The 26,600-nt window shown below is 41.2% G+C and overlaps 1 protein-coding gene across 2 annotated transcripts; it reads right to left on the reverse strand.

Annotated features, from left to right (window-relative positions):
• Window positions 1–319: 319 nt before the first annotated feature.
• On the reverse strand, window positions 320–26,526 carry Selenof (selenoprotein F). Of its 2 annotated transcripts, XM_041650336.1 has the most exons (5): window positions 26,201–26,509; window positions 16,364–16,531; window positions 6,792–6,855; window positions 2,707–2,756; window positions 320–1,164 (listed from the first exon to the last, which is right to left on the reverse strand). In XM_041650336.1, the coding sequence occupies exons 1-5, from the start codon at window positions 26,273–26,275 to the stop codon at window positions 1,033–1,035; spliced, it is 489 nt and encodes a 162-aa protein (XP_041506270.1). In that variant the 5' UTR covers window positions 26,276–26,509; the 3' UTR covers window positions 320–1,032. The 2 variants fall into 2 exon arrangements, with proteins under 2 accessions (XP_041506270.1, XP_041506278.1); XM_041650344.1 differs by lacking the exon at window positions 2,707–2,756 and having other exon boundaries at window positions 26,201–26,526.
• Window positions 26,527–26,600: the final 74 nt, after the last annotated feature.

The following is a 26,600-nucleotide window of genomic DNA, read 5'->3' on the forward strand; positions in this document are numbered from 1 at the left end:
CGGAATTTTATTTTGTATGTTGGGCCATAATCCACTATTATCCCTATTTGATTTGCTGCTCAAGTTGTCCCTGCTTTTGATGCAAGGTTTGATGCTATGCTCTTTTTATATATTCACCTCTACCATCATTTTTGGAAGTATTTCCTTCTCTGGTATCGCACAAATTTATAGGCTAATGTGGCAAACCTGGCACTCGTTATGTTTATTTACCATGATATTAAAAACTGAGTTTGTCATTAGTTAAAAAAAAAAAGAGCTTATATGAAAAGTAGGAATGCATTGAGAAACAAAAGGATAAACCACAGTAATTTCAAATTCAAACATTTTTGAAAGTTTTTATTTATATTTTGGTCATATAAGTGAACATTCTTAAATGGAATTCTTTTGTAAGAATATTTAAAAACATAAAAATTTGCCAATTATCAGATCTACACAAATCCTTAACAAAGGTTTTCTGTGTAATCCTCATTAATGCAAACCTTTATGAGTATAACATTCTTACTGTAGATCTTCAATCTCTTCCACAACAGTTAGGCTACAAAAATTTTATATGGCACAAACACTTCTACTAAAAGGAAAGCCGGGCAGTACAAAAGATCTGAGTGCTCTGCGGAGCAGCCGCGCTGCTGAGGCTCAGCACATCTCACGTGCTTTGTAGTTCTCTGTCAGCCACCTTCAGAAGGGACAGCAGAGGAGGCATCTCCTTTATTAACTCCCTTATTTAAGATTCTGTTGTTAGAAAACTGGACCAATTAGTACAAGCTCGTATCTGCATAATTAACCAGAAGCCTCTTACAAAGCATTTCATTAGTGATATCAACTAATACAGAAGAATAGAAATTTCTAAGAAAGGGTTTTGTTAAGCTTGCCAGCTCCAAACATATCATGGGCTGTGTTGCTACTTCAACTTCTAATTAGAAGATTAATGGCGTACATAAAAAGACTGATCAATGTAAGCATGCAAAACTAAATTATTTTCTAGGTGCTGTGATAGCTCATTTGATGAGTAAGAAAAGAACAACCAAGCAAGGTTTATATGCGCTCCAACTTCTCGCTGAGAAACTCTTCCACACTGTCCGTGTTCCACTTGAGGATGCTTAGTTCTTCAGCAATGTTCCCATTGTCGTCCAAAAGCTTTAGGACAGGGTCTGAACCGCGAACGTACTACAAGGATCAGAGACAGCATCATTTTCTACTTAGAAACAGGCTTTTTGCTCTCAACCAAGATCAAAATGGCTGAATTAACTGTGCTAATAATTTTAACAGCTTTTACATGAGACATCACAATCAACAGGTAGTCTTTTTCAGCAAAGACTTGAATGTGATTTCAAAATTGTAAGAATTAAGAAAACTACATGTTACTTCCAAACAGAAAAGCATCTGCTGGTATAGAGATAATTTAGGTGGAACTTTAAGGCCTATTATTGAATGTGGCAAGCACTTATTACATACATGGCTCTTTCTAATCTAGTGAACTTAACACTTAATGGTAGTGACAGACAAAGCAGAACAATCTATGACAATAAATTGAACACATTTGTTAAGATCAAATCTGCTTCCAAATTATGTAAAATAACAACTGAAAATGTAGCAGCAATAAGTAAGGTCGCTCCTTCCAGCACCATGCATCTGTTTGATAAGGAAGGTCGCTCTTTCCGGCCACTATGTGTCTGTTTCTAAAGATTTATTTCTTTTTGCGTGGGTGTGTATGCAACATTTTCTGAGGCCAGAAGAGGACACGGAATCCTCTGGAACTGGGAGCTACAGATGGGTGTGAGAGGCCATGCAGGTGTTCTAACTGGGTCCTGTGTGAGAGCAAAGGGTTAACTGTCGGCTACCTCTCTAGGGCCTAATGCTTCACTTTGTAAAGGTTTAACTGTAGCCATGGAGGTAAGTTCTGATACCATCTTTTTATTTTTTGTGGCATTAGATCCTTGCTCACGCTAAGCATTAAGTTATTCCCAATCACTAGCGGGTGGGTGTTTTAACTAAAGAGTGAATACTGACAACAATACCTAAACATTTCTGATTAGGCTACTACATATACTATTTCTAAGATTTTAAATTTTTATTTCAAGTTATTCTTGGTCCAAAAAAACCAAATAAGTTATACATACTATAATTCAGTTATGAAATTTCTCAACAAAATTATGAGCAACTCAAACCAGTAAGGTGTGAGAGGAGGTAGGAGCTGGACACAGCATGAGCAAGGCTGGTCTAACGTCTGAGAAATTAATGCACTACTTCACTATTGACTGCTAAGACAGGAAACACCACAGCAACAGATACATAAAAAGTATTTGACCAAAAGAAACCAAAACACCAACCCCCGCCACCCAAACCCCGAAACAAATGGCAGAATTATTAAGCATGAAATGGCTTCAGCAGAGTCACCAGTCATGGCGCTGACTGCTGCTGCGGGCACAATTGGCTCAGTCACCCCAGGACACAGCCACACGATCTTAACTACAGTGAGGGCACATAGTGTGCTGGAGCTCAGGATTATAGTCACTGTAAAGCAAGTTTACCTGAAATATGAAAACGCACCATGAAAAGGCTTTTTAAAGAACAGAAGGTGTTTCCAATCTCAGGGTGGGAGAGCTGGGTCAAACACTATTGAAACATTTGACTAAGCTTTTTCGGCAAATTACAAACTCGACTTTATATATGTCTAGTAAGTTCAAAGATTGTATGGTGGCTGCTTACCTTGATCTGTAGACCTCTGAACAGTTTGGGCTTATCACTTCTGACAAAAGCTTAAAAGAAAAAAAAAAGATTCAAATAGACCATGTCTAAATCCAAACTAGCTATGAAGATTAATCCAATATTAAACATGGCCCAGGTGAAAACTAAGGAAATCTAAATGGATGTTGACTAAACGTAAGCCATCCCTATCTAAACATTTAAGACACGGTTTCAGATTCGTCAGCACCCCAGATTCCAACAGCAGTTTTGTGGGCTTGAGAGAAGATAGCACAGCTCAGCTGTGACCAGCTGGGGCAGTTCAAAAGAAACACAGGAGAAATCAGTTTCCCTATACGTGACCCCATCCTAGAAGAGTTAAGCTGGATCAGAAATACCAGTGAGAATCTTCAAGTGACAAAATTACAAAGAGAAGCAAGGGGTGTTGGTAGTGGTGGGGACAGGCACACTTGAAGGATATGCTTATGTGGATTATTCAATGGGAAACTGTCAAATATTAGACAAATCCAGGGACCTATATCACCTTATACTACAGACGGAGTAAGAATTTAAATTTGCAAAGATATTCACTGAATATTTACTATGTTCCAGGCAGCAAAGGCAAAGGTACATGAAGTATTACATAATCCCCACCCTTACTAAATTGACACTAAACAAGTAATCCCCCTGAACTGTGATTAGGTAGCTAAAAAGGAGGGGCTTGGAACATTATCACAGTTAAAATACGAAGAACGTAATGAATATGAAATATAAAACTCTTCTCTTATGCATGTTCCTAAAGGAAATGTTTACAGACATGTTTACATAAAAATAGGAATGCCAGGACAGCAGAACACTGCCATTAACAAAATTCAAGAGTAAAAATGAAAAAAAGAATAAAAACTGTAAATTAACATATAAAAGAGATCTTACAAAAAAAACCCCCCAAAAAACCACAAACAGATTGAAAATAAAAATGAGATGCGGCCAATAAGCACTGCATCTTAAACTACATGCGCGCCTGGCCAGCACCCAGCACACTTCCAGCTCCTCCAGCCACCTTTTCAACCGCGCTAGAAACCGCTATGGGAAAAAGACTATTTAAAATCTTTCCTACACACCAAGCAGAGCTGTCAGCCCATTTAATAATGTCCATTCATTCAAATGCCTTTCTAATGGGCGGGACTGAGTGAACAGGCTTCAAAGGAACGGCATGATGAATCACTAATGATCAATCCCAGTAGGGTTTCTTTTCTGCTAAACATAGATCCAGAAGCACAACTTGGAAAGATGCAAGTATTGTGACAGGCAAGTCCTGCCTCCAGGCAGTAAACAGAGCTCTTAACAATTTTGAGAATTTATATATACATTGTATTGCATGGATTACACAACAGCACAGGTTCTTTAATGCCATGAAGGTCATGGCTTTCTTAGACCTCCAAGAAATAAAGATTAAGGTACTCGTAAAAAGTGTCCCAGTGAGTGAGCTGAGTTGGCCTCAGGAAGACCAACACTGTTGAGCTTCTTTCATCATGGTTCCCAGATTCTGTAGACAGTATACAATTGTGTATGCACATGACGTGGAAGCAGAAGGGAAACTGTCTAGGAGAACCAGGGGAACAAAAGGGAGGGGGGAGGAGTTTGGGGGTGGAGACATGCTCAAAGTTATGTTATATTCCTATATGAAAATGTTATCCAGCCCAGTGCTGCATGCAATGAAAACTAAGGCAAAGCAAAACCGTGTTGCTGGGTTAAGATTCAATCTTCAGCTTCAAGGCAAATACATGTTAATATTCTCATCCTCTCCCTCTCCCCTACCTTGCTTGATCTCAGACGAGCGCTCTGGGTAGTCACTCCACCACTAAAACACACCCCAGCCCAAACGCGGTTACATTAACAATAGATAACGAGGACTCTGAGTTCAGAAAAAGATTTCTCTGTGTTGGAGTGACAAAGATGAGTAACAAAAATAAAAGAAGTGAAAATTTAAAAAATCACCTGAAGATAAAACAGTGCCCTTTCCTTAACATAAATAATTTAAGACCTCCAAGAGGACTTCTTCCTGGTCTCATGTAAAATAATTTATTACTAAATCTGACATTTTCTAACAGACAAAACAGTTCCACATGTTTTGATGGAGAACGTAAACCGAAAAAGTACATTAAAATGCAAGCACAGAGGGCTGGGGGCATAGCTCAGCAACAGAATGTTGGCACAGCATGTAGAAGGTCCTAGACCTAAAGCACAGACAGGAGAAAAATGCTAAAAAAGGCAACAAAATAGTTTGATCTACCAGTCAGGAACAAAAGGACAGTTTTTCAAGTTCATGGTTGGAGTCTCTCTCTTAGTTCTTCAACCAGTCATGTACTTACTCCACCAATATAAATACAGCACTTCATCAGGAGCAAGGCAGGGAAGTCTCAGGATGTTTTGCAAGTTCTGACAAAATCCTGACAGGGAGTTTTTATAAATGGTTGTCACTTGAATCTGTAATATTGTTATGTGCTGTATGCTCAGGTTTAATTATTGTACCTTACAGTCACATTTTGTGCTAAAGTTGTTAAATATGCCAACGGAAGGTGAAGCCCATGAAAATGGTGGGACAACAGCACCCTTTCAAGATGGTCTTTTCTATTTTTTTTTTATTCTGGAAGAAGAGAGCTAATATCTTTTAAAATATATGGGAAATAGTGGGCCCACCATTTCCTATCTGGGATCAGCGAGCTCAGTTTGTACTTTAAAGCAGTTTAATAATAAAATTTCCAAAGTAAAGTGATGAAAGGTAACTAAGAAACTATAGGAATTGAAATATGGGGCGTGCACAACTGTAAGCATGGTACTGGGCAGTGGGGGAGAGCAGGTGAGGAAGGACTGAGTTAGACACAGGGTGGGGGACAGCTGCAGGCACTGATTCAGGAGTCTGAGGCAGACATGGAGGACTTGAGTCTGTGCCAAAAATCAAAACAGATTAGGCACACAAAAGACCGTAACGTATTTCAACTTGAAAAGAAAGCCAGCCGTGCTGGCGTGTTTGTGACTCCAGCTCCATAGGCTCACACGGAGCCGTTCACACAAGCACGCAGTCTATTGGACTACCATGAGACCCTACCTAAAGTACCAACCAGAACCAAAATGGAGCTGCCTCAAAAAGCTTTTGTTTCATAAACCTGATTTTCTTTTTTCTTTTTTGGTGATTTTGAGACCAGGTCTTACTGTGTAGCTCTGGCTGTCCTGGAACTCATTTTGTAGATCAGTCTGGCCTTGAACTCAGAGACCCACCTGGCTCTGCTTCCCAAGTGGTGGGATTCAATGTGTGCTCCATCATGCCCTGACTGCTTATGAAGTGATTTTCATGGTAAACACGCAAGGCTGAACTAGAAAACCGTCAGTGAAGGCTTCCTGGAGCTGCGAGGCTCCATCACAGCTTGATGTAAACTGCAGGAACAGACTTTGACAATTACTTCGAAACATATTTGTCACTAAAATTCCCTGCAATGACACACACAGAATGACTCTCTAAAATCTGTGGTAATTAATTCTCTTCTTGCTGGTTTGTCATGCTGCATAGGTTTACTTTATCTTAATGCAATGTTCTGTAACTTCCACTAAAAGGTATACTCGGATGTGTACAGGAAATCTATTTCTATCTGCAAAAAGAAAAGCTACCCTAAAATTTACACCTGACAAGATAGATTATCTTTCTAAAGAATCATCTCATGCTCTCTATTTTATTTCTTTATTTACTTTTGATTTTTCAAGATAGGGTTTCACTGTAGCTTTGGAGTCTGTCCTGGAACTAGCTCTTGTAGACCAGGTTGGCTTTGAACTCACAGAGATCCGCCTGCCTCTGCCTCCCGAGTGCTGTGATTGAAGGTGTGCGCCACCACTGCCTGGTTAAGGCTCCACTTTAAACTAACTAACTTTCACGCGTGGTGTTTGTTTATAGTAAATGACCTGGTTGGCATTATTTCTATTAAAACTCCACCTCTGGAAGGAAGAATGGAGAACATTCACATACTGCTACAGAGTGTCCTTCTGAAAATCCACATTCCTGGGAATATTTAGTGAAACTATTCTTGTAAGCAATAACTTTAATGACTGTTACATACCTTGGACTTGAGGGAACCTCCCCAATTTTCATCCACAGACTTCAAGGATAGCTCCGGCATACAGCTGAAAAATGCAAACCAGAAAACTTATAAACCAGAGCAGCCTTACAGAGCTAGAGCTAGAGCTCAGGAGAGAGCCTGGACATCTAAGCAGTTTTTCAGCGACACCAGTTAGCTTGGCAATAGGCTAAACTATTTTAGAAATGGTAAATCATTCTCCATATCACATGCAATAAGAAAAAGAAATGACTTTTGGCTCCTAACATTTGAAAAATACAACCTATTTCCCATTAACTTGAAGAATTGAAAATCAGTTATGAGATGATTCAAAATTCAAATATTCAGTTGCCTTGAAAAGCGAACCTGAAGCTATAGTGTACAGCAGCAAAAGCTGTGGGGAAAAAAACCCCACTTCTGTGTGCTGTCACCTTCCCCAGAGTAAACCCTGTTCCCAACTAAAGTGACAGCATATCAGGAAGGTTACCTGTACCCAAAACAATACAACACCCAACAGGTGCGCTGTGTTCACAGCACCCTCACACTAAAAACAGTTTTCAAAAAGAAACCAATGTACCTGACATATTAAAACAAACAAACAAACAACACAGTCTAAAAAGATAAGAAATCAAAACCCAATTGTATCTCATCCTCCACAAGACACATTTAAACAGTTTGCTGCCGGTTCCCCACTGGCTAATTCCACATGGCTGTATCGACAGAAGGACTGTGTTACCAACCACCGGGTTGAGGCTCTTCAGTAGCTGGGATCCCTTGGCATGTGAGAGACCTACCAACTTCCTTCTTCTTCTAGTATTTATTTTTAGTAGTATTTTATTTCTGTTTTCTTTTTTAGTGGTTACCACCTTAAATTCAGATATTATGTTTCAGCCCAGTTATGCAAGTCCAACATCTTCTATTCCTTACTGTTCTAGGGGTTTATTTTGGCACCCACAGAGCCCACTTCAAGGAGAAACATTTAGCATACAAATGCAAAGGTAATTAGGAGCCTAAGAGTCTACAGTAGCTGGGCTTGGGAAAGGCAGATTCAATTACTCCAAAGCAGCAGTTCTCAATCTGTGGGTTATACAACTCTTCTGCAGGTTGACTGACCCTTTTTCAGAGGTCGCATATCACATAGCCTATATATCAGGTATTTACGTTATGATTCATAACTAGTAAAATTACAGTTATGAAGTTGCAATGAAAATACTTGTATGATTGGGGTCAGCACTCCATGAGGAGCTGTATTAAAGGTTCACAGCGTTAGGAAGGTTGAGAGCACTGTTCTAAGGGTTTACTCTTCTTATATAGTATAAGCTACAATTATGATAGAATGTTTGAACGTATGCTTAGAGAGCTGATGCTAATTTATTAAGCTCTTAAAGGCTGCATCAACTTTCCATATTAAAGGCAAGTGTAAAACCACATATTTTCAGTTCAAATAAATAGCTATAAAATAAACTTCAAAACCTTGTTGAACACACACACGAACATATCCTCTATTTAGCTCTGTGACCTTAGACAGGATGTTACCTAGGTCTCAACTATGAAGTAAAAAATTACTAGTATGATAGTGATTATGAGGATATTATAGAAATCAATTTGCTTCAAGTATTTTGAGATGAGGTCTCAGTACAGAGACCTAGTTGGCTTAGAATTTGCTATGTAGATTAGGCTGGGTTTGAACTCAAATTCCCTGCCTACAATTTTTAAAATTCTTGGAAGAGTGCTTTCATATACTAACAAGTTAACAGATACAAGTGGCCATCATTACAAGTTATTATAATCAGTACTCTGCTACACAAGAGGCGGTTAGCAATGGTCACACTGGATCTCAACTGCTGCCAAGCATTATTTATATGTAAAAACCCCTTTGAGAAGAACGCTTTAATGTTACACTAAGAATCATGTTCTGCTTTTGTTTCCTTTGAAGAAATCAGTTTCTGTAGAGACTTTGGATGCTAGAAAAGCAAGGCTATTTTAAGTAGCATGAAATTTCTTTAGTGATTACAATGCCATGCACAGTTAGCACAGCTTCCTCTTCAGCCTTCTGTGTTTTACACAGTAGCAGCACTGTGTCTTTGGCTTGCCACCTAGACAATGCTGCTCAAGTGGACTTCTGAATCATGCTGAAATTGGCTATAGTTTATATTTCTTTAAAATTTAAAATAATTATGGGGGAAGGGAGAGAGGAATCTGTGGCTGAGGAAAGAATAAAAAAATATTTTGATTCCCCCTTTTTTTTAAATTAATAAAAATTATGTCATTTGTTTGGACCTTATCTAAAGTTAAGAACAGGTAGTATCTTTTTCAAAATCACCAAATTAATGGGAGTTATAGTCTGTGGGTAAACAGAAAGATAAAGATTTGTTAATTTTAAATAAATAGTAGTAATGGAATTCTACTAGTTGTTCTTGTATACTGAACTGAAGGTCCAACAGGGGGAGAGAGACCCTAAGAAGGCCATTCAGGCTTTTCATGTTTAAGTCATTCAATTTTTTACAGAAACTTTGTATAGAAGGAATTACTGTCAACATTTTCAAGATGATATCGAACAGTATTGTGGTTTAGAACTTTGGGCTCAGTGGTCAAGCTGTGATGGATCATGCTCTGACACCTAAATAAACACCCCAGCACTTTGGGCAGGCCGCCCTCCATTATGTTTGTTTTGTTAAAGACTTACTCCCACAGCAATGGTGTGAAGAAGTTTTCTAGTAGTACCACCCCAAACCCTCATATCTTTCATGCAAGCTCTTAAGTGATAAAATGATTTAAAAGGTCAAATTATACTATATTCTTCACTAAAATCCAATCACTGGCAAAACTGAAAGCATTTGGTTTGATATCATTTACACACATTCTGTTCCACATGGTAGGACCTGGTACCGAGCTCTTTGTGCTCACAGATAAGGACTAAGGGAACCTGGACAGTTAAACACACAAGGTTGTTCCCTCAAAGGAATAACCTGCTATCTACCCAGAAGGTGGACACAGTGAACAGCCTTGTGATCCTGGTGTGCTGTGTGGTGGAGACTGTTGTTCTTAATTCCTGCGGGTTAGACGAGGGTTACACGAGGAAAGACACAGACACGCGGCAGTCCCACGTGGTACACTTTTAATGGGAGGGGAAAACACACTAGGAAAAGTGAAAGGAAGGGACAAAGGGAAGGGAAAAGAAGGGAAGGGAAGGGGCGAACTTGTGGCTTGTCCTTGCTTTTAACGGAGGATGCAAAGGCTTCTGGGAAATGTGTCCCGCGCTTGCGTGCGCTGGAGTCCAGAGGGATGTTGGGAGTTGTAGTGTTGCAAGAGAACAACAGAGACCACATCAGATTCCTCCTAGATTCTTAGCTCAAGCTTGTTTATCAGCTAATCTCTAGGACCCATCTTTATGGAAGGTGTCACATGCAGTCAATCTATAGAACACATCTTAGGGAAGGTGTTCTATGTACTTTACAAAAGTTTGCATGTAGTCATGTCTGATTTTCATTTAGCTTATTTTGTTTCTCAAGGAGATTTATGTGTGCTTTATTGTGCACACAGGAATGAGTTAATTATCACTAGGAAAGTTTTCACTGAATTGTGCTGTGTTTAAATATGCCTAAAATAAACTACTAGGGGGTCAGATCCCTGAAGTTTGAGCCAGCATCGGTTATTGGTCATACTGAGCTGAACTGTCTTCTTGCCTCATGAGGACTGTGACTCTGGAGGCCATGGTGATCACAGAGACCCTGACACCACACCAAGTAGCTGCAAACACTAAAAGTTTTCACATCACTGTTTTGTTATCACAATATGGTCCTTCCTGCACCAACTGAGAGAGGAGCTGGAAAGAGAACATAAGAACACTATGCTGAAAATTTTTATCACTAGCAAATCTAACGATTCATGTTCTATCTATTTCCTGTACTCTGCCAACAGTTATCATTGCTGTGGTATTTCCAGAGTCATTCAAATTTCTACTTTTCCTTGTTTGCTTAAACACCACACACGTGCCCTGTAGATCATGCTCCTAGTGTGTATCACTGCCAGCAGCAGAGGTATCTGGCAGGCCTCTGCAGATCAAGCACAACTCTAAGCTCTGTGTAAATATTCATTCTTTTTATCTCACAGCAACCACAGGGCAGGAAGGAGCCCACAGAGAGAAGGGAGAAGGCAACAAGATCAGATCCTTCAAGACACCAGCTGAGCAGCAGAGGGCTGGACCCAGCAACCTGGGTGCCAAAAACAGGTTCTCAACCGCTTTCCCAAACTCCCGCTAGAGTCAATCAAGAGGGAACAAACTGCAGATGAACTTCAAACAATCTGAGTACTGTTTTATATGAGTAATTTAGCTAAGCACGTTCTAGTTTTAGAAGGCTTTGCTGACAGGTGTGGCTTTAGGATAACAGATGGAGTGCAGGTGTGAACGGAAAGGAGCAAAGGTGCTATACTGGGGAACCAAAGCTATTTTAAAGAAAGAAGAAGGAAATCAACCAAATAAGCCATGTTTTAAAAGCCCACGAGACCCCAGGGGTTCTAAAGAGGAGGGCCCACATCAAGGAGAAGCCACTCCACAGGAGCACCATGAGCAGGAAGCTGGAGCGGTCACAGGAGTAGAAAGAGTGACTACTGACAAAAGTGACGTAACTGCATAAACCTTAGAAGACAGATGTTCAGAATAAAAAAGGAACAATTGATTTGTGTTTATCCTCAGGAAAATACAAGAACATTTTTAAAAATTATTTTTAATTAATCTAATCAAAAACAAAATTAAGATAAAATGTAATTGGTCTTAATCTCATGCTCAGAGTATGCACTGGAGTAGCAGTGCCTGTCGATGACCCTGTGCTCAGAAGGCTGAGGCAGGGGGACTGCGAGCTTAAGGACAGCAGGGGCCAGAGTGAGACCCTCTCAACAAATAAGCACTATTAATTAAGGCTGATGGTCAGCAAACTGTACCAAACAATTAACACATCCATTTTTGATACATCCTTACAAATAAAATGTAGAAAGGAAAGATTTGGAGTTGCCGCTAGTACTACCGAGGTTTACTAGTGGGCACCTGCCACCAGGAAAGCAAGTTTCTGTTCCTTTCAAAGCTTTTGCTATCTGCAGCATACATATACGAAGCACATAAATATAAAAGCAGTCGTAAGGTAAGGTTCTATTGTATTTTTAAGTATTCTTAATGGTTGGCCACGACTGTGCTGTTTAGGTTGGCCTCAAACTCAGTCTTCCAGTCTCAGACTCCCAAGTGCTGGAATTTAAGGCCCATGTTCTTAAAATAACTGGAAATAAACCCCAAACCCACCGGATCTAATTTGTTTTCAGTGAAAATGGACTCATTCAAGTCTTGTCACAAAGACTTGTGAGTCAGTGTTCAAAAGGTCAGGGTCTTAGAAATAAATGATAAAAACTAAGACTTTAAAGAGCTCAATTTATGCACAATAAAGGGCAAAATAATTGGAACAACAGCACAGCTAAATTATCTGCCAAGTATTCTAGGAACAGGGAGGAGGCACTAGTCTGACTTGGGGATGGTGATGAGAGTGGACAAGGAAGGAGATGAATTAAGTCCTAAAAGACAGTTCTAGAAAAAGTGGTTCACTGTAAAAAATGGAACAAAAACTTACTAGTAGGACGTCTTAATTAGTATTTTATTCTGCTCTCTTCAGTCTCTGAAAAAGGTCTTAATTATAATTGGTACAAACTCAAGGCAATCCTCCTGCCTCAGTCCTCTGAGCACTGTAATTACAGGTGTACATCATCATATCCAGCTCTACCTCTGTTCTTTACCTGAGACAGCTCCATCTTTTGGTTTCAATACACTTTCCATACAGCCACTGTGGCAGCTAATAGCTTCTTTTGTTATTTCCCACTCCAGTTAATACCCTAGAGTAAGGACTGGAGAGATAACTCAGTGGTTAAGAGTGCTGCTGCTCTTCCAGGAGATCCAAGGTTGGATTTCCAGCAGCCACATGATGGCTAACAACTGACCCTCACCAGCCAGCTTTCGCCTCCTCTGGTCATACGTGAGCTAGTAAGTCTCTATTTAAAATAGCCGAGTGATATAAGTACAGAAGAAATATGTTTCCAGTGGAAGGAGTTGGAGGTGGCAAACTCAGGAATGGACAGTTAATCACTGTGCTTTCCCAGCGCAAGGGCAGTTACCAATGAAGCAACAGAACTAACATGCAAAGGTGCAGTAAGAGAAAGGCAATCCATACAACCAGCCCCATATGGTTTCTAGCTGACACCCCCAATCCCAGCTAACGCTCACCTGGAGTGTATGACTAAAAACCTCACTCCTTTCTTAGCAGGTAGCTAAGACTACTGGCCAAGGAGGGTCAAGTAAAACATCAATGGGAAGAGCTATAGTCAGTAGGAAAGAACGTATCTTCAATACCTTCCCTTTCACCTTAAGACTCTTTACGAGAAGCTGAAGTCATTTGTGCTAAGTAAATACTAATTGCATAAAACTCCACTGAAATTCAACTTTTAGTAGCTTACATTTTTCTTTAAGCTACAAATTATGCTTTGTATGCTTTCTCCAGTTAAGTTAATCTCCTGACTACTGTTTGAAACCATAGTTGTGAGCTTTGAAAGCTACTTAAAACAGTAACAGAACACCTGAACAAAATACTCATTCTAAGTAATACCTGAGAACATTAGTAGGTCCTTTATTGATAAAATGCATTGGGCAGACCAATGAGAAAGAAAATACAAATAAACGAATAATAAAATAAATTTCAAAGGACTTCAAGATATTATATGCTTCCGTAATTTTTTAAACAAAAAAAATTGACCATTATTAAAAACAACTGGCCTCAACTTTGGATAGATCTACAACACATGGAACTAGAAAAGCCAACATTTGAAACTGTATTATCAAAGACAGACTACATAGCCAGATGTGGTGCACATCATCCTACCATAGGAAGAAAAAGGAGGATGGCTATGAGATCAAGGCCAGCCTGATCTCTATGGACTGGCTAATGATGACAGCATGACAGTTACTGTTGCTATCAGCTTAGCAGGATCTAGAATGACTAGGAAGACAGGCTTTGGGGAATGCCATAGAGGATAGTCTTGATTAGGCTATGTCGGGGGAGAGGATCCATTCTGTAAGTATGTACATCCTTCCAGGTTCTGGAGTGAGTCCTGGACTAAATAAAAGGAAGAAGGTAGCTGAGCACTGTGCTTCACTGTTCTCTTTGTTCTGACTGGGCAGGTAACCAGCTCTTTTGTACTCCCGCTGCCTCAACTCCCTTCCATGACTGTGACTAGAAAGTGAGCCAACATAAACACTTTCTTCCTGAAGCTGCTTCTGTCAGGCATTTGGCCACTGGACATGGAAAAGTAATACAGGTGTTTGCATGCCAGGCAGAACATATAGTCAGATTCTACCTAAAAACAAACAAACAAGATCTAAAACATTTTGAAAATAACCTTCTAGCAGAGCTAATTTTATGAGAATTTAATTTTTATCAAGCGCATATCAAATTTAACAGTGACTTAGAAGCTAAGTGCAGCTGAGTGAGTGAGAGTCGAGTGAGACGGACGGGTATTTACTGCACACGGTGAGCCTGTGCTGAGCTGCGCACTCACTGCTTTCTACTGGTCGGGACAGAAAGTCTGTGGGGCTCGCTCCACACGCCACTGCCATGGCTCCAGTTGTACTTCTCAGTACTTTTTTCTGGTTTGTTTCCACTGCACCTATAAAAAATACTCCTTCATTTTGTATGAAAGGAACTCAAAAATGCCTGATGCGAAATGGAGCTTAGCACTTGGGGCTGGAGCAAAGAGAAAGCACTAAACTAAGTACAAAAGGTTATTATGACACAGACTCACTTGTCCTTGGCTATATAAAACATGTAGCCACAATTAGCTAATAGTACCTGGCAGACTACTTTTGCCTGTTATTGCTAAGCTGTAGCAGCTGAAAACTGTCTAGGTACAATGCACAGTTCAATATGTAGTAAAAACTCAACAGTAATATAACTAAATTCAGAGGAATAAATCCAAATTTGGTTTCACAAAAACTATATTAAAAATGGGCATTTTGAAGGAACACTGACAAAAAGCAATAGGCAGAAATAGCTCTTCTATGCAGTTTATATTTCAGACATATTTTGTAACGATGAAAGGGCTTGTGAGATGAACACTGTTAATACAATCATCCCTTCTTATCCCAGCTTTCTAAGTTTGGGATATCTTTTCAGGCTGGATAGTGGCACAGCCATGGGATGATGATGAGAGGACTCACAGAGTCCTTAGCAATTTGTCCCATGTGACTATCTCCCTATAAGGCAGAGGGGAGTCACAGCAAATCAGTTAAATCTGGTCTTAAACCTTTTCAAATCAAGCTTTTAAAACTCAGTGCTTAGCTTTATACATATATAGGGACTACCTTACATGTATGGAATCTGGACATTGAACATACTGTGGATTTAATTGAGCCAAGAAAGCAAAGAACATGTTGGACTCTGTAAGTTCACTTGGGACACTGAGAACTTTAGGTCATCAGATGGAGGGATCAGGGCTAAGGCTGGCTAGCACAAAAGAGTAGTCTTTTAACAACATGCACTTTATTTTTTCCTCTAAACTCTAAATAAATATGTACAGTGTTAGAAGTAAACTTCATCTCGTCACAAGAAAGCATTACTATTTGAAAGTTTTACTAGTAGGAACACCTCACAAGGTACAGCATGGACAAGTGAAAGAGTAATACAAGGAACTCAACAAAGAAACAGGATATTTGTTTTTTGAAATCTCACTAAGTCACTTTTTTTTTTTTTTTGAGGCAGGGTTTCTCTGTGAAACAGCCCTGACTGTCCTGGAACTCACTCTGTAGACGGGGCTGGCCTCGAACTCAGAGTTGCCTGCCTCTGCCTCCTGAGAGCTGGGATTAAAGGTGTGCACCACCACCGCCCGGCACTAAGTCACTTTTAATATAATCTGCTTTGTGTTGGTGATGAGCACTGACGACAGAGCTGTGTACATCACAGGTGAGCACTCTGTTACTCAGGCCCAAGGAGGCAGAGGCCAATGAGTTCAAGTCCATCTTGGGCTACATGGTCAGTTCTACAGTGAGATTGTCTTCAAACTGCCAACCCACCCACACATGCAAACAAAGTACTGTGAGCACTTACATGAACAGTGGATTCAAAACAACAGATTTTCTGGGGCACAGCTACATACCCTGGACTGACTTCTCAGATAGGAAAGGTAAGACTATGGGTATCTGGAATTTCCAGTAACGGTATAGACAGCGCCAGTTCTATTAATCACGTTTGTCCCCAACATTCTGCACCATCTCAGATTTCTTTGTACAACTGGCTTATTATTAAAAAAGAAACCAAAGTGTAATTAATTGGCCCTTGCCTTAATTTGGCCAGAGATAGGGAAGTCTAGCTCATGATCGGAGACAGTCTTGCTATGGTCATTGACTGATATAGTAGACCAGGCAAGTGTTGACTGAGTTTTCTAAAACTTGTAAAGCTAGAGACTCCTGTTTAAATAGATTAAACAATCTGTATCCTATCTACCTCAACTAAAGCATGTAAAGGAAGAGATACAACAGAAAAAAGGACCTTTTTGGTTTCAAATTGTGCTTCTTCCTGACAGCACCCTCTGCACGTGGGGTCCAGCTGAAGCAGGTTAAACTGTCCAAGAAGATCACAAGAGCTGCAGAGCAGGTTGCTGGAGAAACCCAACTCTCTGCATGCCTCTGATGACAACTCAGCCCCAAGAGCGGACACCTGAAAATGAAAACAAAGAATAAAACACAGTTCCAAGTTTAGGAGCTTCCTAAAAAGAGAAATGGAGCTGTTAATATTGAACATAACGGAGACAGGTGCTGTTATGTTTCATGCGGGGACAAATTTTTAAGTACTTTGGATTCCACAGCTTTATATATTTGGTTTATTGTTATTGCTTTGTTTTCTTAGAGACAATCTCATATAGTCCAGAATGGCTTTGAACTAGATATATGCTGAAGAAAGAAAACCTTATCGCTGATCCTGTCTATCTAAGTGCTGGGCTTACAGGCATGTACTATAACACTGGACCTAATATCACTACTTCAGTGAAAATGTGGATTAACAAAAAATACAAACTATAACTTCAGTGATGTGCCTATTATACATCTCTTATTATTATTACCCAGTAGCTTATTAAAAAGAATTTTTTTTTTTATTTTCGAGACAGGGTTTCTCCGGAGCTTTTTGGTTCCTGTCCTGGAACTAGCTCTTGTAGACCAGGCTGGTCTCGAAATCACAGAGATCTGCCTGCCTCTGCCTCCCGAGTGCTGGCATTAAAGGTGTGTGCCACCACAGCCTGGCTAAGAAATTTTTTTCATAAGGAAAAATACTTTTGGCTTGAGAAATCAGCTCCACCATTTATTAGATATGTGATCCTGGGGAAGCTAGCCTCCTAAGCTTTAATTTCTACACTGTTGAAGCAAGCAACAATATGCTAGATTGCTTTAGAAATTCAAGGCCTGAGTTCAAACCCGAGCATCACAAAAATACAGTATTTGACTGAACTGCTTTAGGATTTATTTTTCTGTGTATGCATCTGTGACTTTGTGTATATGCCTATTATGGCTAGAAGATAATTCCCTGGGACTAGAACTACAAATTGTTGTGAGGGGCCGGATGTGGGTGCCAAGAACTGCACTTGGATCACTTGGGTCCTCTGGAAGAGTAGCAGGCGATCTTGGCCTCTGGTGTGTTTGAATGAGAACTATCCCTCTATAAGGCTTGGGCATTTGAAATTTGCCCAGTTGGTGGCCCACTGTTTGGGGTAAGGTTGTACAGCCTTGATGGAGGAAGTACATCATAGGCTTCCAGAGATCATAACCCTATTTCCAAGTGCCAAGCTGTCCCTGTCATTACGGGCCCCTGCAACCATAACTCAAAATACCTTCCTTCTGTTACAGTGTTTTATCACAGCGGCAAAAAGTAGCCAAGCCAGTCGCTGAGCCATCTCTCCAGTCCCCTCTCTACATTTCGAGACAGGTCTTCATGAAGTTGTCCAGGCTGGTCTTGAACTCAGTCCGTAGCCCAGACAGGCTTTAAACTTACCATCCTACTGAGTGGATGGGTTCACAGCCCGGCCTATGCACTTAGGTGCTGTTCCCTGCTTTTTGGGAGGCTGCAATTTTATCCAGGACTTTAAATACCATTTTATCGAATGCTCCCTTTTCCCGAGTTCAGGCTTCCAAAGTCAACTGCTCACTTGATTTTCATCAGATGCTGCAAATTCAAAATTTCCTATGATGGAGTCTATCTTTGTTTCTGTAAGTACAGCCCTCCAAATGCACTTGACATCTTAAAAATGGTACCACTTCCCTGGTCAACACGTTTGCTAGGCCAAAGCCCTCTAGGTTCGTCACCATCTCACAGCTAAAAAATTGTTTCACAGTTCTGTTCTCTGAGGAACTCTCAAATCTTACAATTTTTTAAGACATTTCAATTTTTTAATTTTAAAAACATTTTAATTATTCTTAATTATTTGTGTGGGTATGTGCACATGAATGTAGATGCCTGTGGAGGCAAGAGGCTTCGGATTCCCCCAGAGCTGGAGTTACTGGTGGTTGCTCCAAGTCAGACACGGTCGCTGGGCACTGAACTGGGGTCCTCTGTGAGAGCAGCACATGCTCTAACTGCTGAGCCATCTCTCCACCCCCCTGGCTTCTAAGGCCTTTCCTGTCTCTGCAGCTTTCACTAGTAGTCAGTTCCACCTCTCTCTTTCCCACTTTCCAGCTATGAACTCTCCTGTTCTAAAACGATTTTTACCATTTTTACCTTGTTAAGCTCATTTCCAAGAACCTAATCCGTGCCCGTCTTCTAGGAAGCCCCTCTGTGATATCTGTAACTTACCGTTAGCCACGTATGCCCAGCTATAAAACAGACCTACTCAACAATACTGCATGTGTAAGTCTGGGGATTCTGCCTTGCATGTGTGAGTGATTCTGATGACAGGCATTAAGTTGATTCTATTTCTTGCGCCAATGTGAGCTCTTGTTTGCTAAACAGATGATTCGGTAAACCCACAATATCAATAGGGAAATGTCTGACATTATCTGGTCGGTCTTCTACAACAGGGAAGGGTCTGCAAGCCTCTTAGGGCCAGAGAGCAATTACGCTTTGGCAGAAAAATGGTTCCTCTCATAAATACTCAAGTCTGCCATTGCCACACGAAAGCAACCACAGACAATGCAGACATGAGTGTTCCAATAAATGTCAGGGTTGGCTGAAATTGGCACACCAGCTGAAGTCTGTCGGCTTTCTTTTAAATTAATCAGCAAGATTAAAACCCACTGACATTGCTCAGTGAAAATACTGCTAATACATTCCCACACAATGCTGACCATCCCATTGGTCTTTATCGGTCAGTCTTCTAAGCAGACATCTCATAAGTATTTTCCCCTACCTCTATAAATAGGGAAGGCACATCATCTTCAAAACCAATCAACTATCCCAACTCAGTGGGAGGAACCTATGAGGTCACTAGTGAGTTTTCTGTGGTCAATTCTCTAGTTTAGACACTTCTTGCAACTTCCCACCAGTAAAGTGATCTGTAAGACCTACTGTACAGGGAAATCTGAAATCAGGGACAGAAGCATGATGGTTTGGAGACAGCTGTGTCAATATGCACATGTCCCCCCACATGTTCTTACAACGTGACTGGCAGTCCTCCAACAAAGAACGTGTGTGTGTGTGTGAGTGCGCATAGAATATGTTCTTACAATGTGACTGGCATAGAACGTGTGTGTGTGTGTGTGTGTGTGTGTGTGTGCGCGCGTGCAGTGTCTGTCTGCATGCACTCTGCACCCCCAAGCATTAATTTCAGAACTTAAGTTACCATGCTGCAAAAAAAAGCCTAAACTAGAGGCACAGCATGGCCAGAACCATGCAGAGATCATCCAAGGCCCCCAGCTGACATCATCAACTACTAAACGTTCAAGTGAAGAGCCTTCAGATTTCAGACTCCAGCCTTTCAGGGACCTCGGAGCAGACGAGCCCCTGCTGTGCCAGTCTGGAAACTGATAGCCCACTGAATCTGAAAGCAAAAGAAACTATTTTACACCACTGCATTTATGCAAATTTGTCTTGCAGTCAGTAATTGAAACATGTAATAAAAGCAAATTCACTTTGAAAACTGCAAACTGCTTAAGAACTTACAGGAACTGGGGCTCAGGAGATGGATGGCTTAGAGGGTAAAGTGTTTGCTGAACAAGCATGAGTTTGGATCCTCAGCATTCACCTATAAAGCCAGGGGCTGCAATGTCCATGGGAACTCCAGCACTGAACGGAGAGAAAAGCCAGCTGGCTCCCCGGGCCTCACCGGGTCTAGGGTGATGAGGGGGAGCTCTAGATTCAGTGAGAAAACCTTTTCAAAACATGCGGTGAAGAAATGATATGAGGCCAACAGACACCAACTTTTGGCTTCCACATGTACACAAGTGCATTAATTACACACAAACACACACACACACACACACGTGACAAACAGGTGGGTTAGAGAATGGATCTTAACATAATGTAGGCCAGAGGCACCACCATTATTGGAAGTCCTTATAAACCACCAGATAGCCTGCTAAGTGCTTTATAGTGGCATCCCATTTACTATTAGCTGTACTTAGGAAGTTAACAGGATAATAAGAAAACCTAAGACTACACAAGAGAAAAGATTTTAATGCTGGGAATGGAGAGATGGCTTGGTTGGTAAAGTGCATGCCACATAAATGTAAGAACATGACTTCAGGTACAGAGGGATGGATGGAGCTTGCCTAGCCAAACACTGAGCTCTTGGTCCAGTAAAAGACTGTCTCAAAAAGAGGGCGAGCACTAGACAACACCTGTTGATTCATCTCTGGCCTCTGCAAGCACATGCAATCAACAATAGAGTCTAAGTGTATGTCCTCACCAAAATCCATATGGTAGATGCCCAATTCCTCACACAGTGTAGGGAGGTGGGGTTTAGTTAGAGGTATGGAGGGTCCATGAGTTGATTCATGCAGTTCTTGTGGGGAGGTTGCTATCTGCAGCTTTTTCTTTCTCCACTAGTAGTCGGTTTGCTCATCTGATGTGGCTGTCTAGCCCTGTACTGTGCAGTCTCCAGACTGTGCACCAAAACACGCTTCTTTATAAATTAAACAACCCCTGGCCTAGCTTACTGCATGGAATTCAGGATGCATCATTGCTAGACAGATCAATAACAATAAAAATACTGACAACTATAATTATGCCATCCACTGAAGGAGATGCTAATCTTTGGCCAGATTGGTGATGACAGTATTTTGGAATCAGCTACGCATAGCTCATTCTCTTCTATTTTTCACTAAAGATGGTGGACATGAAGATGTATACGATCTAAACAAAGGAGCACATACCAGCACCGAGGACCTTTAGTAAAGAGCTCCTTCAGGTCACACTAAAGTGTACTGTTCTAATCTTTACACATGATTATTTGCTGTTAGCCCAGCTGGGTTAAGTATGCACTGCCACTGACTTAAAATGACAGCTACCTGGAGATGCAGACACTAAAACAATTCTCTCTCTCTCTCTTTTTGTGAATTTTCGAGACAGGGTTTCTTCGTAGCTTTTTGGCTCCTGTCCTGGAACTAGCTCTGTAGATCAGGCTGGCCTCGAACTCACAGAGATCCGCCTGCCTCTGCCTCCCGAGTGCTGGGATTAAAGGCTTGCGCCACCACCGCCCGGCTAAAACAATTCTCAAACTTCTCTAGGGTAAGTTAAAGTATGAGCTAAGTCCCTACTTCAAGGTGCCAAGAAATTCAAGTTTACTACTTTCCTCCTTCAAGAAGTTCTATAGCTGTGATTCTCACTGTGACAAGTGCCCACTGTACTTGGTCTTCTCCCCTCTTGCAAAGAATTAGTCTAACTTTTTTCTGTGTTTCCAATAATCCTATACACCCCTTTCATTGCCAAGGATTTTAGTCACTACACAAAGAGAGTGTCACGACGACAGGGAGCCATGGCATTCTAGTTTAGCAAGGGTGACATGTCTATGGTCTTAACCAGGATTCTGGGCAGTAAGTTTTTTCTCTAACTTTGGGGACTGATTATGGTTCATCACCACTCTGCAGAAGCCACAGCCATGCTAATATCAATGGGAAGAAGCAGGGAGAAACTGGGAGGCCATTTGCACTTCTGAGGCTGGAAGTGAACAAACACTGGATACACTTAAAACTAAAGGAACATGGTCCCTGTATTCTCTTGGCAAGTACTCTGGCAGGAGAAATAGAGGGACAGACACTTGCACAGCTATGATCTGTTAAGAACATAGGGTAAGTGTAATGTGCTATAAGCCAGTATGACGTACCATGGGGTATAAGCCTGTATGACTAACACGGGGCATAGCTAGTATGACAAAACAAGGGGTATAAGCTAGTATGAGAGTATGCAAGAGGGAGAAATTACTTTTGACTCAAGTTTTGCCTTTTGGTTCTTCCTTTGAGACAGTCCTGCTATGTAACCTAGGTTAGATCATAACTTGCTATATGTAGCCCCGGCTAGTCTCAAACGTTTGACCCTCTCATTTCAGCCCCTGAATGCTGTGATTACAAGTAGGAGCTCAGACTCAGGAGGTACCAGCATGCCTGGCTCTGACTTTCTAAGTCTGTAAAGTAGATGAAGTTAAGCACTACATTCTAGTTAGTCACTTCACAGAGAACAACAGAAGAAAATAAAGATTCAGAGCAAATCAATCACAATTATTATTATTTGGATTTTCGAGACAAGGTTTCTTGGTGTAGCTTTGGTGATTGTTCTGGAACTAGCTCTTGTAGACCAGGCTGGCTTTGAACTCAGAGATCCACCTCCCCCAACCCTCCAGTGCTGGGATTAAAGGTGTGCACCACCCCTGCCTTGCAGCTCAATTATTAAAAGTTAAAATTTGAAGACCTATTTACCTAAAGTTCTTTTTAAACTAAATAGCATAGTATCACAGGGTGGGGGGAATAAATAGCTACATATATAGATATGCATATCTATCTGCCTTTCTATCTATACCTATCTATCAATTTATAGAGAAATTGATTGATTTTGATTATAAAAAATGGCTTGGAGAATACCTAAGTGGAATGATACAGTTGTCTAATTTAAAGATTATTATTGTAAAACAGTGTATTCTCATCCACCACAGAAAAGAATAGAGTTGATACCTGTCATTAAAAGATTTCAGTCTAGTATATAGTTAGTATCAAGAATCATGTAATTACCAGGCAAGCTGAGTGTGAACAAAGGAGGATTTTCTGTAACACTTCTACCTGCACCATCTGTTGTCAATGACACACCCAGGTGGGACTGCAATAACAGAGCTACAGAAAGCTAACTAGAACAGGCGGTCGATAATTCACAAGGGGTCATCTGTCGGCACTATCAGACCTTAGCATCTAGATTCCCTAGTTCACTCATCAACTATGTTACTTAGATTTTAAGGTATTGCGTCCTTCTCTGTCTGTCAGTAGACAAATGATAACTAGGAACTGGCCTTTCCTTAAGGTGTGAGCCAGTCAGCTCAGTGGGAAAATGACAATTTCATTACAATAGAAGACTGAAAGGTACCTAAGAGATGAAGTAGTGATCGCCACTGATACACAAAACGGTTCCTAGCCAAGTTTGAGCCCAGAGATTGATGTCCTGGAGGAAGTAATTTCTTAACTGCAAACTGACAGGTGGCAAAAACTGGCTCAGAGGGCAAAGGTGCTTGCTGCCAGTCTAAGGACCTGAGTTCGATTCTTAAATCACACTTTTAACTCACATGATAGAAGAAGGGTTAGATGGTAAGTAGAAGACAATCATACTTTTCTGGGCATAGAGGAAAGCGCTTCTGTAGGAGACCAAACTACATGACATTTGCTGGAGCGAGCTATTACCAGTTCTTCACACCTTTTGTCTCCGAGTGGAAGAAGCAAATACGGGGGAAAAAGCTGGTAGACAGACTACCGACCGACTTGCTAAGGAACACTTAAGGCAAACTCTCTTAAAAATAAGTAGGAGTGGCTGGGCGATGGTGGCGCACGCCTTTAATCCCAGCACTCGGGAGGCAGAGGCAGGCGGATCTCTGTGAGTTCGAGACCAGCCTGGTCTACAGAGCTAGTTCCAGTACAGGCTCCAAAGCCACAGAGAAACCCTGTCTCGAAAAACCAAAAAAAAAAAAAAGAAAGAAAAATAAGTAGGAGTTTGAAGTACAATAGATTTAGATTTCAGAAATGTTATTCTAGATCAGGGTCCTCAACGACCCTTTGAAGGCGGAATGACCCCTGTGAAAAACATTTACACTGCAGTTTGTAAAAGTGACGAAATTATAGTTATGAAGTAGCAAAAAAAAAAAAAATTATGGTAGGGGGCTCCCACAACAGGAGGAACTGTATTAAAGGGTTGCAGCATTAGGGAGGCTGAGAACCACTGCTCTAGATGTACTGGGTGGAATTAGAAAGACATTAGATTAGGAAACTAGTTAATGAAGCTCTTGCGGTAATTCCAGGTACGTGGATATACTGGCCTGAATTACCTGTGGCGACAAAACTAAGTGACTGGCTTGGAAAATTTTAAGGTCTTAATGACAAATTTGATCCAAAGAGTGAAACTACAAAGAATTCAACGGAACACATTTTTGGCTTGGGTAATTAGAAAGCTGGTAGGCAAATTTTACTTAGATTCTCAATATAGTAAAAGGCAATTCTGTTACTTCTTAGGAGAAAGGTCTTGGTGTGACTGAAAGATTAACAAGCATCAAACTGGTTTTCAGGCATATGTAGGAAGTAAAAATTAGTAAGGCTTGGTAATTGCTAGCATGTGAGGTGCATAAAGGAAAGGAGTCAGAAATGACATCTGAGTTTTGAGTTAGATTAGGTAGGTGGTCACTATGGCACACAACGAGACACAAACTCTTCCTATCCTGCTCCTCGTCTGAACATTCATCTGCAATGCAATTCTGTCACTTCTCTCATATGGCAGGGGAGTCTATTTACCTGTGGCTTTCTCTCGAGACTTCCTTTAGTAAGTAGAACCTGATGGAGCTTAGACAGTGGGACATCTTGCTTTTTATCTTTAGCCTTTGTCTCCCAGGAGGGTTATGTGATTTCCATGGCGAGGTCTTAAGAGGAACTGTAAGCTTTTACTCTTTTGGAGTGTTGCCCTGAGCTTGTTGTGAGAAAGAAGGTAGTCTAGTCTAGTGAGAGATGAGAAGTTAGAAGCAGAGGAACTATGTGGTCGCAGCTAATGGCACTGATTATGAGTTATGGTAGTTTTAGAAGTTTTCATTAAATTAACTGACTAGCTCAAATCAGTGCATACATGACGGAACTGCTCCACCAACCTAAAAAATGGTTACATTATTTAAAACATTGATTTCGGGTTTTTGATTTTGGGGGTGAGGAGTTCTTACAAAGCCATTGTCTATTGAAATTTAGAAGGTAGTTGGAAACATTATTCCTTTATAACTTGTGGTAGTGCTAACAAAACCAAATGGCCTACGATGGGAGGGAAAACAAATAACCCACTCATCTCAGGATGAGTTTCCACGGTTGTTTCCCTAAGACTTAGGGCCTAAGTAGTTTTTTTTTTTCTTTTCGAGACAGGGTTTCTCTGTAGCTTTGGAGCCTGTCCTGGAACTCACTTCACTCTGCAGACCAGGCTTGGTCTCGAACTCACAGAGATCCGCCTGCCTCTGCCTCCCGAGTGCTGGGATTAATGGAGCGCGCCATCAATGCCCGACAATTTCTTAGGCACCAAGTGCTTGAATAACAACACTGTATTGCAATGTGAGAAGGCAAGAATCTATACTTTGGACAAAGTAACAAAAGAAGACACAAAGTTTGCAAATTACTTTCTTTGTATGAAAAAGTCTAAGTATTTACAGACCTACGGCATAATCTTAACTTTCCAAATCTTGGACAAATCAAATACCCTAAGTGGAAGACATGTAAATATGGACTCCAAACTTCGATAAAGGAGTTTACCAATAGTTGTTTCATAAGTAGCTAAATAAGTCAGAATTAGGCTTTCTCCTTTGAGAGATTCACAATCCATGCATTTCTGTTAATGAAGAAAGCCACGAAGATGTTCCTTTAAGGTTTGGGAGTCTTTGTAAGTAATGGTAGGTTCATTCATTTCTGTCCCGTTAAAAGAAACTTCCCTCCTTTCTAAGCACTACTGACTTTATGTACCCACTGCTCTCTTGAAAAAAAAAAAATCGATTTTTATGTGCCTGAGGCGAGCAGACCACCGCCTCTAGAGCTCCGGCTGGAATTCCGCCTGCCACGTCTTCTCCCGGATGGAAGCGGCACTACGGAAGCCCGTTCCAAGGGCGGTCCCCTGCGTGATCGCGGGGTTGATGTTCCCCATCCGAGCCCTCCTACCGGCCCTGAGGCAGCCACGGGGACGACCCACACTCACCGCTTGAAACGCAGTCGCCAGCAGCAAGCGCAGCCCGAGAGCGGGCCGCAGCCACCCACCCTGCCCGGCCGCCATCCCTGCAGACCCCCGTCAATCTTCAGGAGTTCGAGGACCCCTGGACCGGGGACGTCCACTGCAATGCCTGAAGCGAAACATGCAGGGAAAGGCAGCGCTACAAGCCTATGATCCCTCAGAGGCGAATATTAATCAGGCGGCCATTGGAGCGGAAAAGTGATCGATTACTGGAAAGCAGTCTGGTTCTCTCAGAGATTCAAATCAGGCATTTACTTAAGCTCCCCACACCCGTGCTCCTCATTCACGACATTTTGTCGGCTACCTACGAAGCCCCAGCTCCTCCGTGACGAGCCTCGCCTCCCTGTCCGAATATGCCCAATCACAT

The sequence above is a fragment of the Microtus oregoni genome, unplaced genomic scaffold (genome assembly GCF_018167655.1).
Source record: "Microtus oregoni isolate MIOR12 unplaced genomic scaffold, Mior012 000000F_ref0000247, whole genome shotgun sequence".
NCBI lineage: Eukaryota > Metazoa > Chordata > Mammalia > Rodentia > Cricetidae > Microtus > Microtus oregoni.